The 16,124-nt window shown below is 39.2% G+C and overlaps 1 protein-coding gene and 1 long non-coding RNA gene across 3 annotated transcripts in view; one reads left to right on the top strand and one right to left on the bottom strand.

Annotated features, from left to right (window-relative positions):
• Positions 1 to 4,022: 4,022 nt before the first annotated feature.
• Positions 4,023 to 16,124, bottom strand: part of LOC308579271 (phosphatidylinositol-binding clathrin assembly protein-like) — a 50,257-nt gene continuing 38,155 nt past the window's right edge. For both annotated transcript variants that reach the window (XM_081180187.1, XM_081180186.1), the window contains 4 exons: positions 15,236 to 15,292; positions 13,963 to 14,070; positions 11,441 to 12,750; positions 4,023 to 11,091 (listed from right to left, as the gene is read on the bottom strand). In XM_081180187.1, coding sequence (XP_081036313.1) covers positions 12,736 to 12,750; positions 13,963 to 14,070; positions 15,236 to 15,292 — 180 coding nt within the window. In that variant the 3' untranslated portion in view covers positions 4,023 to 11,091; positions 11,441 to 12,735. The remainder of the gene's footprint in view (positions 11,092 to 11,440; positions 12,751 to 13,962; positions 14,071 to 15,235; positions 15,293 to 16,124) is intronic.
• LOC308579309 lies at positions 10,985 to 14,529 on the top strand. Its single transcript, XR_014004402.1, has 2 exons — positions 10,985 to 11,049; positions 14,186 to 14,529. It is a non-coding gene; the product is annotated as an uncharacterized lncRNA (long non-coding RNA).

The following is a 16,124-nucleotide window of genomic DNA, read 5'->3' as shown; positions in this document are numbered from 1 at the left end:
GCATTTTGATAAACAGATCTCAACTCTATTTTTAATAGATATGTCTAGTCAGAAGTAAGCTTGATTGAGTTCAATGGGACTTAGGTTCAGGTAAGTGCATATGGAGTTTCAACCTAAGGCTTCTTATCCTTCATCCTCTGCTGTGCGTTTAACTCAGGCATAGAAGAAGAAGAAGAGTTTGGATTTGATATCCCGCCTTTCACTCCCTTTAAGAAGTCTCAAAGCAGCTAACATTCTCCTTTCCCTTCCTCCCCCACAACAAACACTCTGTGAGGTGAGTGGGGCTGAGAGACTTCAAAGAAGTGTGACTAGCCCAAGGTCACCCAGCAGCTGCATGCGGAGGAGCAGAGACGCGAACCCGGTTTACCAGATTACAAGACTACCGCTCTTAACCACTACACCACACTACAACTCCCATCATCCCTAGCTAACAGGACAGGTGGTCAGGGATGATGGGAATTGTACTGTAGTCCCAAAACGTCTGGAGTGCAGAGTTTGCCTATGCCTGGTTTAACTCTTTATCATGTTTCCCCTTTTGTTACATTGAAGTTATTTAGTTACTTTTTATCATGTGTTATCATATGACATCCTATGCCCTTTTAAAATATGGGTTGGGGGGGTTATTGGGTTGTTGTTTTTATTTTGATTATGTATTTTGTGGATTATATTTTGATTTTATTCTGTGAACTGCCCTGAGACCGCTGGGTATAGAACTGTACAGTGGTACCTCGGGTTACATAAGCTTCAGGTTACATACACTTCAGGTTACAGACTCTGCTAACCCAGAAATAGTACCTCGGGTTAAGAACTTTGCTTCAGGATGAAAACAGAAATCGTGCGGTGGCGGCACAGCAGCAGCAGCGGGAGGCCCCATTAGCTAAAGTGGTGCTTCAGGTTAAGAACAGTTTCAGGTTAAGAATGGACCTCTCGAACGAATTAAGTACTTAACCCGAGGTACCACTGTATATAAATTCAATAAAGAATAATATCAGTTGTCTCATTCTACATGATTTACTATATAAATGAAAGGAAAAATAGTATCAAACAATGTGATACACAGTTGTTAGGTGGTTTAGTGACATATTATACAAATTCCAGCAAGCAAACCTTAGCCTGAGATCATAAGCCACTGCCAACTCCAGGCTTAGATGGAGCATTTGTCTGAAGACTCCTCAGAGACTCAGAGTGTGGTCTCTGGCCAACAAAAGCTTATAGTGTAACAAGTATGTAAAATAGTCCTGTATCAGTGATTCCCAAACTTGAAAATTAATGAGTGTGTTGGTGGACCACTTAAAATAGTTTTTCTGCCCATTGCAGCAATTGTAACGCATTTGTGTTAGATGCCATATGCATTTTAATTTTAATTTTATTGCTTCTATTTTGATATGTTTGCTTCCTTTCACTTGTTTTCCTGGCTCCTAATCTTCTCCACTCCTTTTAAATCTCTCCCTCCTGCTCTTCTGTATTCTTAATCCTCCCCACTCCTTTTAAATCACTTCCTCTTGTTTAAGATCCTAATCCTCTTCATTTCTTTCAAGTCCCCTCCCCTTGCCAGAGGATTGCTGGGTTCTCAGAATGAGCAGCTGCTGCACCCACTGTTCTTCACAGCCATGCTGTGGACTACCTGAGTGATGCTCATAGAACTCTTGCACTCAACTCTATTGTTTATGATGTCCCCTTGGAATACTCTGGGCCACTGTGAGAATATGTCTCCCAGCCCAGCTGCCCAGGACTGGTAAGGGCCCTGCTACTCTGATGTAAGCCTGCCAGAGCTCTCATGAACACGGAAATAGGGCCATGAGGTTATTTCATTGAGGGCCTCCCTCAAATCTAGAACCAGCCCTGCTAAGATCAGCCAGAGTTTGCACCAGAGTCCACTTCCTCTGTTTAGCACCTCAATGCCCAGCAGTCTCCTCGCCTGAGCTCAGAGCTGGCATTGAGGACTCCCAGACTGCTATTTCTGGGCAACTTCAGCATCCATGCCAAGGCGATTTGCTCCCCATTTGTGAATGCTCTCTATACAGAGTATCACCTGGCACCTTCATTACATATCTTTAGATGCCAGGAACGTATATCTCAACTAGGTATTTTCTCTTCAACCATGGCTTTTTAAATGGTTTTTTTTGGGGGGGGGGCTGTTAGTTTGTTTTTCATGTATTATGTATCTTGAATTCTAATTTTGTATTTTTATGTTGTGAACCGCCCTGTGACCTTTGGATGAAAGGCAGTATACTGACTAAATAAATAAGACAAGGAGGAAGTAGAAGATGGGGATTGTATCATGTTCAAGAACATGTACCATTCATAACCAGCTACCCACCCAGATATGTGGTTTGCAAGCTTGCTACCTCTCTTCTCTCACACATCCATTCTTGTTCCATAGGAATTTCAAGTCTATATACATTTGATGTACACAATTTGCTTTCCATATCATTGATGCTAATACATACTAGTAACTTTTACTAACTTCACAGCTTGGGCCCTGCTTTGGGTGTTTCACGAAACCAAGTGAAGTGAGAGGTGGCATTTTCAGCAGTGACAGCACCCTAGTTATGGACTAGTCTTCACAGAGAAATTTATTTGACACCATCACTGTGGTCTTTTCAGATTCAGGTGAAGATCTTTCCGATAGCCTAAATTATCTAAAAGCCCTAGGTAATCTGGGCATATTACACACACACACAGCTTTTTTTCTGGGGATATGCACCCCAGAAAAAAGGGGTACACATACCCCTACACTTATTGTGAATCTTTGTACTTTTGTCCATTTAATGTATTTATTTTTCCTGATTTGAACTATAAAATGGTGATTTTCTTGAGTCAAAATCAGAGTACTATTTCAATTGTTTTTTTGACATTTATTGTTAAGTTGCCCAGAGAACTATGTTGTTGGGCCACACACAAACACAATAAAAATAGTTTCTGTACTGTGAAACCGATTCCAGTAGGAATGCAATTATGAATGAGGCACAATTTGAGGCTTTTAATGGCACAATAAATGAGTGATGAGATAGTTAAAACCGTAGGTCTTTGTTTATATGCATTTTTCTGCCCAAGGCCCTCATTTCATATATGGATATGTGGTATGAGAATGAATGTATTTTGTACATGGGAATAGCTTCCAGTAGACAAAGCTAAACTTAGAAAGCAACTCTAATATAGTACAAATTTCCAGTTGGTTCCAAGGCAAACAATGCAGGTATAAGCTCTAAATTTTACTTTAACATAAAATTAGAATACACAATCAAGGTGTTATAGGCCAAGAAAATAAGAAGTTAGGCAATGTGGTGGGGAAGGTGTGTACACTCACCTGCTTGCATTGAGAGATGATGTACTTTGGTTTTTGATAGCTAGGTTCATTATATGTATGCAAAACTTGAAGACAACTTCCTAGCTTTCATGTCATTCTGTAACAGCCTGTAAATATGCACATATACCTGAAACAACCATGTAGTGCATCCTTTTTTACTGCCTATGCTATTTCTGCTGTAACAAATTTTGGATTGGGTCTGGGATCTGTCTTAATGTGATCTGTAAGGCATTAGTCACTGGTGGAGCTATATAAATAATAATAAAAAGGGTAAGGCAGTTCTTAAGTTGAAGAAAAATGTAAGTAATTTACCAGAATTGCCAACCATAAACATTGACACAACTACTTAATTCCAAAAGTGACAGTACAATAATAGATTTGATAGGTTCAACTGAAAGGTCACACAGACTTTCAGCCCATTCACTTCTTGGTAGCTTCTTAGCTAGTCCTGCTCAAAAGGATTAAATCTACTGATTTTGGGGAACGTTTTATTCTACTGGTTTGACATTGGCTACCTGAACCATTAATGAAAATGTGTATCCCTTTTGGAAGAGCCCTTTGGTTCATTAGCCATAGCTGATCATACTTAAACACCCAATGCCAATGGCATCAAATAAAACAATAAATGCTTTTAAGTGTTGCTGGTTGACCTGCACCATTGGCTGAAATGAAACACTGCTTTTAAGAAAAATATTAAAACACACACCCAAGACACTTTGTGCCACTTTATTTTCCAAAACCTGTTTCATTAACAAAATGGAGGACTCTCAACCACCTCCTGTTTTACATACTGTCAAGGATCATTAAAATGTTAACATAGCAAGCCCTGTGCTTCAGCAAAGTAAGTGCTGGGGGCGGGGAGAAGAGGCAGGAATTTATTTACTTTTTTTGATGGCTAGATGCACCATGTTCTCACACTGCAACTTTGTAAAGGGAAAGCATATCAAAATCAATCTAAGTAAGAACAAGCAGAGCTGGGCAAAATACATTTTTTGAATAGTTTAAATAAAAAACACAATACACTCCATTAAGCTATATTTCAAATATGAAATAAACTGAGAAACGTTTGAAATACAAAATATGAGAACATTTGCAGAAACCCTGTTTTCAAAATAAATTGCTAAATGCATTTATTCAGTAATGTTTTACCAATGCTTGTACAACCTGCAATTTTTAATTGTACTAGGGGTTTTAATTGTTTTACAGATAATTAAATATGCTATTTGTTATATCAGTCAAGGGGAAATTATTGAATCTGCTTTGATAAACTGAAGTCTAGAATCATTTTGGTGTTTAGTGGCCTTCACCACAACAGAACTATTGGTTGATTAATCATAATGGTACTTTAAAAGAAATTTCCTGCAGGTGCAAATGACTATAAACTTGTATTTTATTAACTAAACAAAATTTGGGTTGCTAGGTATTCATGCATCATTCAAACATTTTGCTGTTTGTCATTCAATTAATGTGGCAGGTATTACTATAATGTGTTCTCAAAACAAAACAAAAATTCACAAGACGACTTCCTCTTTTTCTAAAATAAGAAGTCAACTCTGCAGCTGCATTCAACATTATTTTTCTGAATATAGTCCGTCTCTATCACAGCCAGGCAACAGGGACCACAGCTTCACATCTAGCCTTTAAGCTGTGGTTCCTGCTGCCTAGCTGTGATAAGAGACGGAGGAAGCAAAGAGGTCACTGAATTAAGGATTCGGCTCATAATGCTCACCAATACCATTTCTCAGAGAATAAGGTGTAGTAGACTTTTAAAAACTGACTCACAGGGGGAAATATTGTTAATACCACAGTGACAATCAAATGCTTTGTCTCAGAAACCTTTATCCTGTTGCTTCCACCAATAGCTGGTAAATGGCACTAGTGGGTCATGAACTCCCCATGTTTGCTGAGACTCTCCTTGCCTGCACTAGCACTATTGATGTAAGCAGTTGCTTTCCGAACCGCAAAGACTGTAAGACTCACTAAGCAGCTCCTTCCCTTCAACTGACCTCTTGGGACCATGTTAGAAAATGCAATAAATGAGTAACCTGATTTCATGTGTCTTAAAAAGGAAAAGAGAGGAAATAGTGAGAATCAGGTGTCTGGGTTATAATATGCAAGAAGAAGGGTTTAAGCCTTTTCCCCACACTCTAGTAATCTTGACACCCACTCACCCCCAATCTGCTATTCGTTCTGTGAAGGAAATAGTTACTGGAGTTAGTGGCATATTCTCTTGATTGCAAGGAGGCTTGTTCAACCAACTCAACACCATAGGTTGATCCCAGACTAAGGCAGTTATATCAGACTAAGGCAGTAATCAAGTTACTACTAACTTGTCCCATTAATTACAATGGGAGCTATGTGCTACTGGGTATCTGGATCCAATGCTGCATGTTGTTTAGTGAGCACATGGGACCTAAAATCTGCTTGAAAACCCAACTAAACTTCCAACCTTCTCCAGCAATGAGGTTTTCCTTGCTTGTTCTACCTACAGAATAGAAAAGGATCAAATACTACGGAAAAAAACCCCAATACATTTTCTATATCAGATACAATATGCAATTTAAATCATATTTGAAATACAAATATATGGATTATCAATACTGCCCTGCTGTGACAAAAATTATACAAGAATTTTAAAGAGTCATCCTGCAAACAGGAAGCACCTATCAAATTAATATATATATAAAGGCACATACCTATTGCATTGGGGTGGGGCAAGGAAGAGAATATTGGGAACAATAAATTGAAATTATCAATTAGAAAACCAAACCCAGAACACATACACATTTAACACCTTTCCCCCCTGCTTCCAACATTTCAAGAAAATTCCAGCCAAGTGTTTTATAAAGGAATACAATTGCATCAAATTATTTACCAAACTGGTAGGGTAGGGGGAGAAGAAGAATAAAGACTGCATTGGTTATTACAATATTTTAAAATAAATTCTATCATCAGAAAGCTGGGGGTATGAGGTACACAATACATACTAAAGCAATGGGACAGCCAAGAAGTCAAATTACATATTCAAAAGCAACATTTCTAAGTAATTTCTAGAAACTGTAGAGATAGCATGTACAGTTCCCCATTACTCAAAAATATAATCTTTAAAATGGAAATAAGTAACTGGTACATAGCGCATGTCAATATTATTCTCAAAATGCAGGCTACTTAAAAAGAAAAGAAGTTTTCCCTTTTATGTACAAATAAAAGCACTGATCCACAGTGCATTCTACTCTAAAATTGTAGTCCACCCTTACCACACATCAATAAACCCCAAACAGATCCAGGTACACCCTGTATTTAAAGTCAAAGACAACATTTTACAAAAAAACCCCAAAAAGTATACTTGCTTTCTTTTTAAGCTCTACACATTCTTATCAGAGACTGAAAATGTCTTTATTACATTTTTAAAAAATGAATGTATATCTAGGAAAAGGAGCAACAGCTTTAGAAGAGACATTTTCAAGTATGACAATATTACCCATTAATATCACATTTCTATTCTTATGGCCAACTAATGTGACCATAGCAGCCATGTTTATTTATTCCTGGGTTTCATATAAAGTGGGGTAAGGTGGAGGCTGGCTTTAACTGCAACAGGTTTGCAACCATAAAGGGGGCTGACTCTTCCCAGTCCATGGCATTAACTACATGGGGCTCATTGCCCATTATTTACTCCCAGCTCATTTCATTTCCAGTGTAGAAGCAGAGCTGGAGGGACACATGTGGCCAATGGACTACGGGAGGGAACGGGCTCTGGTTTCCATGCCTGTCCATGCTTTCTAATATTAAGCTCAGATGCCACCTTCCATTCTATATGAAAACGAGGCAGAGATGTGAACAGAAAAAGCCACTATCATCATGTCTAATCTGACCCTTAAAGAGAGCACTCTCTGTACAAGGGTACCTATCACCCTTCAGATTCTCACACACTCTCCTAGAAGCCACATGATGAAACTGCCATCGCTCTCATCCTGTTTTAAGAATGTACGAAATCATAATATTATAATCGAACTGTCCATGCTTCCCAAAGCTTTTAAGACAGAATTCTTGCCATTTTAATAATATGTCTTTTTAAAAGCAAAAATAAATCTCTAATCAGAGTTGAATATGGGAAATGTAGAAAATGGTGTTGACACAGAAATCCACGTTTGGGGTGGGGAGTGTGAGTGTGTGTATTTCTTTCTCCTCAGCTTCATGCATTTTTTCTCTGAATACCTGTGGGAATTACAACCCTGACCTACTAGTCTAATTATCAAACTATAAAAGTATCAAACACAACTAAAGCCAGGACACACCAATCTTAAGATTTAGACTGTGACCCTAAATACAATGGAAAAAGTGAAACAAAAACAGATGAAATAAATCTGCCTTCGTTTTGTAGCTTTTAAAATGGCAGCCTTGTAGCACTGCCTTAAGGATAGCACTGCCTTTAGGATAATCTTGTGACAAGACCACCACCACATTGCTTCACCTGCAAATATTTCAGGACCACAAACACATATTTGCAGTCAACCCGTTAATGGCCAAATCACTATGGCAACCTTCCACAGCTTGGCGCCCTCCAGATGTTTTGGACTACAACTACCATCAGCCCCGTCAGCATGGGAAGGTTGCCCTAAAATAATGAATAATAGAAATGATACCAATATATTCATAAGGAAGGAGTTGTTCTCTAAAGTCAGTATCTTTGAGAAGGCAGTAGGTTGGTCAGCATCTTACTATCACAATAAATTTACAAAACGATGTCATATGCAGTGCAATCCTGTCCTGAGTTTAGTTGAGTTGCTATTTTTATAGTTAGCTTTAACCTGCTAATATATCTAATAGGGAAGCAGCAAATGTCAAGTATGTATGATGGACATCTTATTGGCTTTTAAAAACCTTTAAATACATATAATCTAACATTATTCAGACAGTTCAATTATAAACACCACTAATACCACTGTAAACAACCTTTCGCCAACTGGAAGTTGAAAATAGTACAGCTACCTGTACTTTTAGCATTTCTGGCAAGACGAATAAAAGTGTAATTCTGGCAACAGCAACCCCAAATGCAGTTTCAATAATGTTAACAGTGACCACCATCTAACTGCTAGGGTCAGCTATAAAAAAAAGATGCAATCTTTCAGCAAGGAAATGAGTGATAAACCCACCTCCACAGAGATAGGAGAGTTCAAATTCTCCAGATTTGGCACAGAAAGTGGTGCTAGCAGTTGTGACCAAACTGTTATTTTGGTTTTCCATAAGGACAGACAATTCCATAAAGACCCAGTGTGGCTGTAGGGATGACTAGCCCAGGTACGAGGGGGGGGGAGAGGGCGGTCTGCCCTGGGTGCCACCCTAACATGGGGTGACAAAATGGCAGGCAGCACTCGTCACCGCGGGGCTTGCTGCACGCACAAGCCACATATCTCAGCGCCCACAGGCTCTGTACTGTCTGCCTGCCTCCCCCCCCCAGCTGTAGGGTGGCTGAGGCCCCGGTGTGCACCCCATCCCTATGGGCACTGCGCGCCCCATGGCACTCAGTGCCCATAGGAATGGCACAGGGTGCGCGGCAGTGCCCACAGGGACGCAGCGCGTGGCAGTGCCCATAGTGACGGCACGGGATGCTGAGCACCCTGTTCCGTCCCTATGAGCGCCCCACCCCTATGAGCAGTTTGCCCCGCCCCTATGGGCGGTTCACCCCACCCCACGTGCCTGAAAGGCTTCCTCCACCACTGGACTAGCCATGACTGTATTCTGCTCTTTCCCCAATTTATTTTGATCTCACACCTTGCCACTGTTCTCAATTGCGGCAACCTAAATATGAAGCAAAGACAGCACTCTAATCATACTCAAGAACCACCCCACCAATTGCACATTAAAGATCTGATAAAGGAGGGAGATTTTTATATATAAGTTAAAGAACTACAGACTAAGTATTACCTACAAAGGTTCAATGCTAATATTGACAGCCAAAATACAGCTACTGACATTTATTACTTTTTTGGACAAGATGCCATTGGTTTATTGAACAAATAGATAATCACTTATTGTCTAGAAAGCTCATTTATTATAAAATCAAAGTCCTTGGTTATAAGATAAAAGCACAACCTCCAAGTTTAGGGTTATTGGAGACAGAATGTAAAACTGAATCTGACAAAAATTACACCAGTATAGTGGGCAACAATTCTTAAAAAGAATTCCTCAAATAACCATTACTGGTTAAGAGTAATGCCATTACTAGGGTTTACAGGTTACCTTCATGTATGAGAAGGGGGGAATCCCCACACATTTGCTGTAGGGAAAAGGTTAAATTAGGTTGTGCAAATATCACACTGCTTACAAAGATTGCAAGCATGAGAAGATGCACATACTCAGTAACATTTTGAATTCTGGTCACTGAGCTGGAGAGTTAGATACAAAAAGAGAAATCACAAAATCCAGTCTTCCTTAATGAATTAAATTGCATATGAATAGAAGCAAGAATGTGTAAGTATTGGGGGCTTATGCTACCGTGGGACTATTGTGATTATTATTATGCTTTGAATCTGATTTTAATGGATACATCAATGATTACTGTATAATGCTGTAGAAAGCACATAAACAACATACATAAACCCATTCATTTGGAGAGTTGAAGCTGCCCTCTCTCTGAGGAGGTGGGTATTGCATGAAGTTCCCTGCTGTAAGACTGCAGCCAGTAAATGCAATAAATTAAGCACAGTTAAACTGAATTATTAGAAAATAATATCTGGGGGATAAAAAAGGTTGCTGCCTATTTTACAACCCCAAACTTTACATGGTCACAGCCTCTGAGATCAAACATTTTAGCTAGTTATTATAAAATCTGTGTAATTTAAATACATGTACTGATCCAAACTGGATTAAAAGACAGAAAATTGGTTAGAAGCATGATTTAAAATCCTAAATGAGGATCAATTGAATTAACTCACTAGAATATCAACTAAAACAAGGCCTTTAAGTAAGCTGCTCCAGCTTGTATAGGGCTACAATAAATATTGGTTTTGGACAAACCAGGAGAGTACATTAAAGCCCAAAGCCCTTGAAAATTCACTTTCCACATTTAATTACTGTACATGCATCCAGTTTATGTCTTTGCCAGTACATGTCCAAGATTTGGTCTGAAACATTTTTTCCAACTTGCAACATTTAATCCATACAAAGTTAGTGGTTACAAATTGCAAACACATATGTAAAAAAACGATTTGATTTTTTTAAAAAATCATGTTTAGTTTGACAAAACAAGTATATCTTTCTTGAAGCAAGCATATATATATATATATTTACATTCTTGGCACAATATTAACAAACACAAAAGACACTTACAGGAAAAAGACTGGTTTTCTAGAATTTGACACAGCCTGAGCCACAAAAGTACTTTTTGTTTCTGCAAATCCCTTCCCACGGAACAAGGGCCAATAACTTGGCAAAAACACTTGGGAGATCAAGCTCAAGTGCTGCAAAAAGTTTTAAATGATAAAAAGGGGCAAGCTTAATGAAAGAAAGCCACATTGACATTTAAGAGAGAGGCTTTTTGCTGTTATTGCTACCGCAATGAGCTCAAGACAAGAAAATCATCACAGCAGTGATAGAAAGGAAAGAACCAGTTTGCACGCTTTCTTCAGTTAAAATGTTCTTTAAAAAATAAATAATAATCATCATTTTTTGCTTCCCATCTCCCCTCATAGGTGTGCCCTGGACTCCATCTGACAAATTTAAAAATAATGTTTAAGGTAATCCTTTCATTATTTGGGGGCATTGTGCAGGGGCACCGACTTATAAAAAATATTGGGGGAGCCCGCGAAAGCTCATGAATAATAAATAAGCTCATGAATACGCAGATAAAGTGGCGCCGCCTCCTCGTGAGCGAATGGGGAGAGCGTGCTGCGCCTATTAATCAGCTCCAAAGGAAATTGGGTGGAGCTTTTGCTCGGGAGGGAGGGCAGGAGGCATGCAGCCCGACCCTGTGCCTTTTGGGCTGGGGGAGGGGCGGCGGTGGCGCTCTGCTGGAGGGGCGCCCAAGATTATTGGGGGGCAGAGCCCCCCCAAACGAATTTTTGAGGGGGCTCGGGCCCCCTCAGGCCCCATGGAGTCGGCGCCTATGGCATTGTGTTTGAAAATCACGGACCATCTTACATTCTCCTACACTGCAATAATATCTTAAGTATCTTGAAGGATAATGGTCTGAACTTTTCAATACAAAAGAAATTTGAGCTAAATGTCTTAAAGCAGTACGATATCTGCATTTTGAATGTGTTACAAAGAAGAAGAAAAGATTATACAGCACTAGATTTTTTTTGTATTTCAGGGTTTACAAATATTTACACTCCCTCCCCCCCAAAAAAAGTTTGTTTTATGTAGTGACTGGCCCTTTTAAAATTTTCTTTTGCTCCTTTACCCACAACATGGGTCGCAAGCTATAGAGGGATAGAGGAGCTCAGGAACACAATTTTCCAGTTCTTAAAGTGCAGCACTGTAAATGATGAATGACTAAGAAAATGCTGGTGCCCTACATCTTAAATTAAGGGCAAAAAGCTTCCCAGACTCACTGCTGCTGGCCACCTGCAGACTTTTTTCTGGGACATGAAGGCAACTCTAGCTAAAGTCTGAAATGATGCTGCTATCTGTACATAAGAGGCTGCATAAGGAAGTGCAGCTATTGCCATCCATGCCAGGACTGCACACACTCTACTTTGTAACATACTATTTTCTTCAGTATAGGTCAGATGCCCCAGTCTCTGCCAAAGCATAGCTCTATCACTTGGCAAGGCAACGCTCTGCTGAAATGCCAATTGACTATAGTTTTCTGTTAATGGCCTACATTTAGTTAAAAGTTGATTCACAGCATTTAAAACTCACAGTACAAAATTTGTGAATTAGAAGAAGCTAGTCTAGCATGAGAAAAAGCAGTCAATATTGGCATTTCTGATAATGCAAGATTCTTCTCAGAGTCTTATTGTATCAGGTACTGCTTAAGAGTATCTGAAAGGTTTATTGCTCAGCTTCATTAAGTGGTGCCATGGTAACAACGGCCACAGAATTCTGGGAGAAAATAAATAGAATAATTATACCCTCCACTAGCTTACTAGAGGCTAGCTGTTGCATGGAAATGCTGCAAAGAGTTTCCAAGTAAGCTCTTATTTAAAAAGGGAAAGTCAAGATTCTCCTTACATACTTTGCTGACCTTCAGCTTCAGAATACTTCAGCTTTCCACTGAAAACAGTCTTATGCTATCCAAAACCAAACATGATTTCATACCATAGTGACTGTTATAACAATAATCTCTAAAGCACAGCAATTCAAAGTAATTGATATTGTATGGGAAGCAGGTATGTGCCCTAGTGAGGACCGCAGTTCAAAAGTTCTGTCTTCTTTCTACCAATATTTGGTTGTCAAAGTGTCTTGCTGCTTTGGCGGGTCTACATAAATTGTATCTGCAACATATATAAAGAAAAACAAGCTGAATGAAAGTCATTAAGGTTACATATTTTTATTCACAAAATACTTGTAAACTGCTTTTTCATATATTTTTAAAAACAAAATTCTGGTGCACAACAATTCTTTTGTACATACACACAGGTAAAGGGACCCCTGACCATTAGGTCCTGTCGTGACCAACTCTGGGGTTGCAGCGCTCATCTTGCTTTATCAGCTGAGGGAGCCGGCGTACAGCTTCCGGGTCATGTGGCCAGCATGACTAAGCCGCTTCTGGCGAACAAGAGCAGCACACGGAAACGCCATTTACCTTCCCACTGGAGTGGTACCTATTTATCTACTTGCACGTTGACGTGCTTTCGAACTGCTAGGTTGGCAGGAGCAGGGACCGAGCAACGGGAGCTCACCCCATCACGGGGATTCAAACCGCCAACCTTCTGATTGGCAAGCCCAAGAGGCTCAGTGGTTTAACCCACAGCGCCACCTGCATTCAACATACACACACTAAAACCATGTAAAATTTAAAATCACAGATCACCTTCCATCTGCTTAATAATATCCCAGGAATATCTCTAAAAAGTTGTGCTGATCAATCAGAGGCTTGGTTGAAGCCCTGCTTCTTAAAGTTGAACTACAAGGTATCAAGTCTTAAGTTTTGAACTTTCATCACAATAAAAGTTCCACTACTCTACTAACTACAATAAAATAGAACTTAATTGCAAATTAGGCAAACATTTTTTTTGGTCTGTTTTCAACTAAAAAACAAAATAAGAAACAAAGAACTGGTTTGTTTCCTGCTAGCAACATCCAGGCACAATCAGTTGCTGACAGACCCATTGCTGAAGGGCCCATAACTGCTTTTTAAAAAAAGAACATTTTAAATAAATGTATATTTGATTCATTCTGTAACTCTTTGAGTGGAGCTGATCAAGCTCTATCTGAAAGTCTTAGCCTGCCTAACTTTCATCAGGAGGGGGTCTCAGTGATGTGAGGCAAGTACTTTAGGATCTGAGATGGTAAAAGAACATACCAGTATCCTTTCAAGCTCACGGACAGTTGAGTATAAATAGTGATGGTGATGATATTTTGCAGCCTAAGGAGCAGATTTGACCAATCAGGGGCAGTATATAAATATTTTAAAGTGGCAAGTGCTGTTAACAGTCTACAGGAATCATGAAGAGTTTCATCTTTATGCTAAGGAATACACTAACCTGTGTTCCAGAGATAGGTGCAAAAGGATTTGTTGGCCTTAGGCTGGTTTGGGTATATATCATAGGCTGGGGTGCCATAATAGGAGTAGCTCCAATCTGAGCAGGTACCTAAATGTCAGACAGAAACAGGAATGTATAAAGTCATTTACTGATCCTCTGAGCTTGAACATGGTTGCTCTATCTATATATTTTGAAAGCTAAACAAATTTTAGTTCCCTTTCAGCAACTTAACGCCAAAGCTCTCGAGGCTAGGTGCAGAAGCTGCTTATGCATGAACACAGTACTCCTACTGCTGAAGCGGCCAGTTTCTGCACTCTTCAGACAGTGGTTTCATGTGGTCTTCAACAGAGTCAGACCACTAATCCATCTAGCCCAGTGACATCTATTCTTACGGGAAGCAGCTTTCCAATGAGTCTGGCAGAGAAGATAATTTTCCCTGCCTGAAATCTGAGAGAGATGGAGGATTGAATTTGCTTGCAAGGAACTGAAATGCCTCAGAAATGTGTTGACCAGATAATTCCACCCACCTGTAATGGCCAGCTTCTATAATAAATTGTCATAGAGCAACATGAGCATAATTATAAATGCAGGAGTTCAGATACAGCCAAGGTATTTCACCTCTTTGGAATTTGTACATAAATGGTGGGGGTGGATTAAGTTACAACTTGAATGCACTTTCAAACACCACCAAACGAATGGGCACCAAATAATAAACACCACCAAACAAATGGAATCAGTTACATAAAATATGACTAAAATTCTGTTTTAGCCTCAGATTTCCATACCTAAGCTATTGTAGACATCATTATAAAAACACGGTAGAGACAGAATATTTGTGTCTGTTTCAAGAAAGAGATGAGGAGGCTAAGATAACTTCCTTGGGGAGGGACAAACTAGTGAAAAGGTCTTGCTCTAAGGGGATGCTAAAATTGCATCCATTAAAAGATGTTAAGATCACACTGGCAAATCTTAAAACGTGGTCTGGGGATAATATAAAAGACATTTCTTAGGACATCCAAGTAAAGCAGTGGGAAAAACTTTATACCACACTTTGAATGTTGGTAAGTACTGGGAAGCAAGATAAAAAATACTTCAGTGACTTCCCTTGTGCATGCAGAAGCTTTTCAGACTACTTTACAATGCAACAGAATAACAAAAGAATCAGTACTTGAGATTTCAGGCTCATTAGACTGCTGCAAATTACGATGTATGACATTCAAAATAGAACATCTTCTCAATGTATTATATAAATATAAAGAGTGAATATTCTTACCATTCCATACACAGGCACTTGAGGTGTATTCAGTGGGTAGGTTACTGGAGCAGGTACCTTTGACAGTAGGGGGGGGGGAAATTGCATATAAAATTTGGCTACAAATTCCACTGCTAACACTGAAGAAAATGTATAAAATGCATCTTATTTTGCAGGATAGGAACTCGCATATCCAAGATAAGGTACTCCATTCTAGCATAGCAAAAAGGAGGAGGGACAGAAAATTATTGGGAGTAACAGGATACCAAAACTAGAATGACTTTAGCTGGAAACAAGACAAGCTAGTTATGAAGTTAATTATCCTCAGTCTTGCACACCATGTAACTGTACATTCAAAAAGAATTAAAGCAATGTGGCTGAATGAAATTACGGGGCAGCTATATTATTTGACTGCTCTTTTGTACAGAGAAAGTTCTCTTTCCATATAAGGAAGGAATAGCTAAGGAGAATATTTTCATTAATTTGATTCATGCTTTTCAGCTCAGATTTGAAGCAACCAGGAAGCATAATAGATATCTAAGAAAGAGCTACCATTTATACACATAAGAGCAATTCACACCGAAACAGTAAAGCTGCAATCTGTGCTACTACAAACAAGTTAGAAGGCATCAAGCACCTGTTACTGGGAGCTGGAATACAAGGCTATGAATTTTTGTCATATCTGCCAGGATCCTATCAAAAATAAAACACCAATCCACAAATAACTGGAGACCAGAAGTGTACATGTACCAGGGTTTATAGGGCTGTTTCTCTTCAGCTGCTTCTCCAAAGCCCTTTAATTTCAATTTAGTACACATTAGCTACCTTCAGAATACAGTATTTTCCTTCTGCAGCTTACAACATTAAAATCATTTAAAGTAATAAAATATAAACATCTTGAAGGGGAGTC

This window comes from Podarcis bocagei (assembly GCF_964188305.1).
Source record: "Podarcis bocagei genome assembly, chromosome: Z".
Taxonomy (NCBI): Eukaryota; Metazoa; Chordata; class Lepidosauria; order Squamata; family Lacertidae; genus Podarcis; species Podarcis bocagei.
The sequence above is the reverse complement of the archived record's forward strand: the minus strand, read 5'-3'. Positions and strand labels throughout refer to the sequence as shown.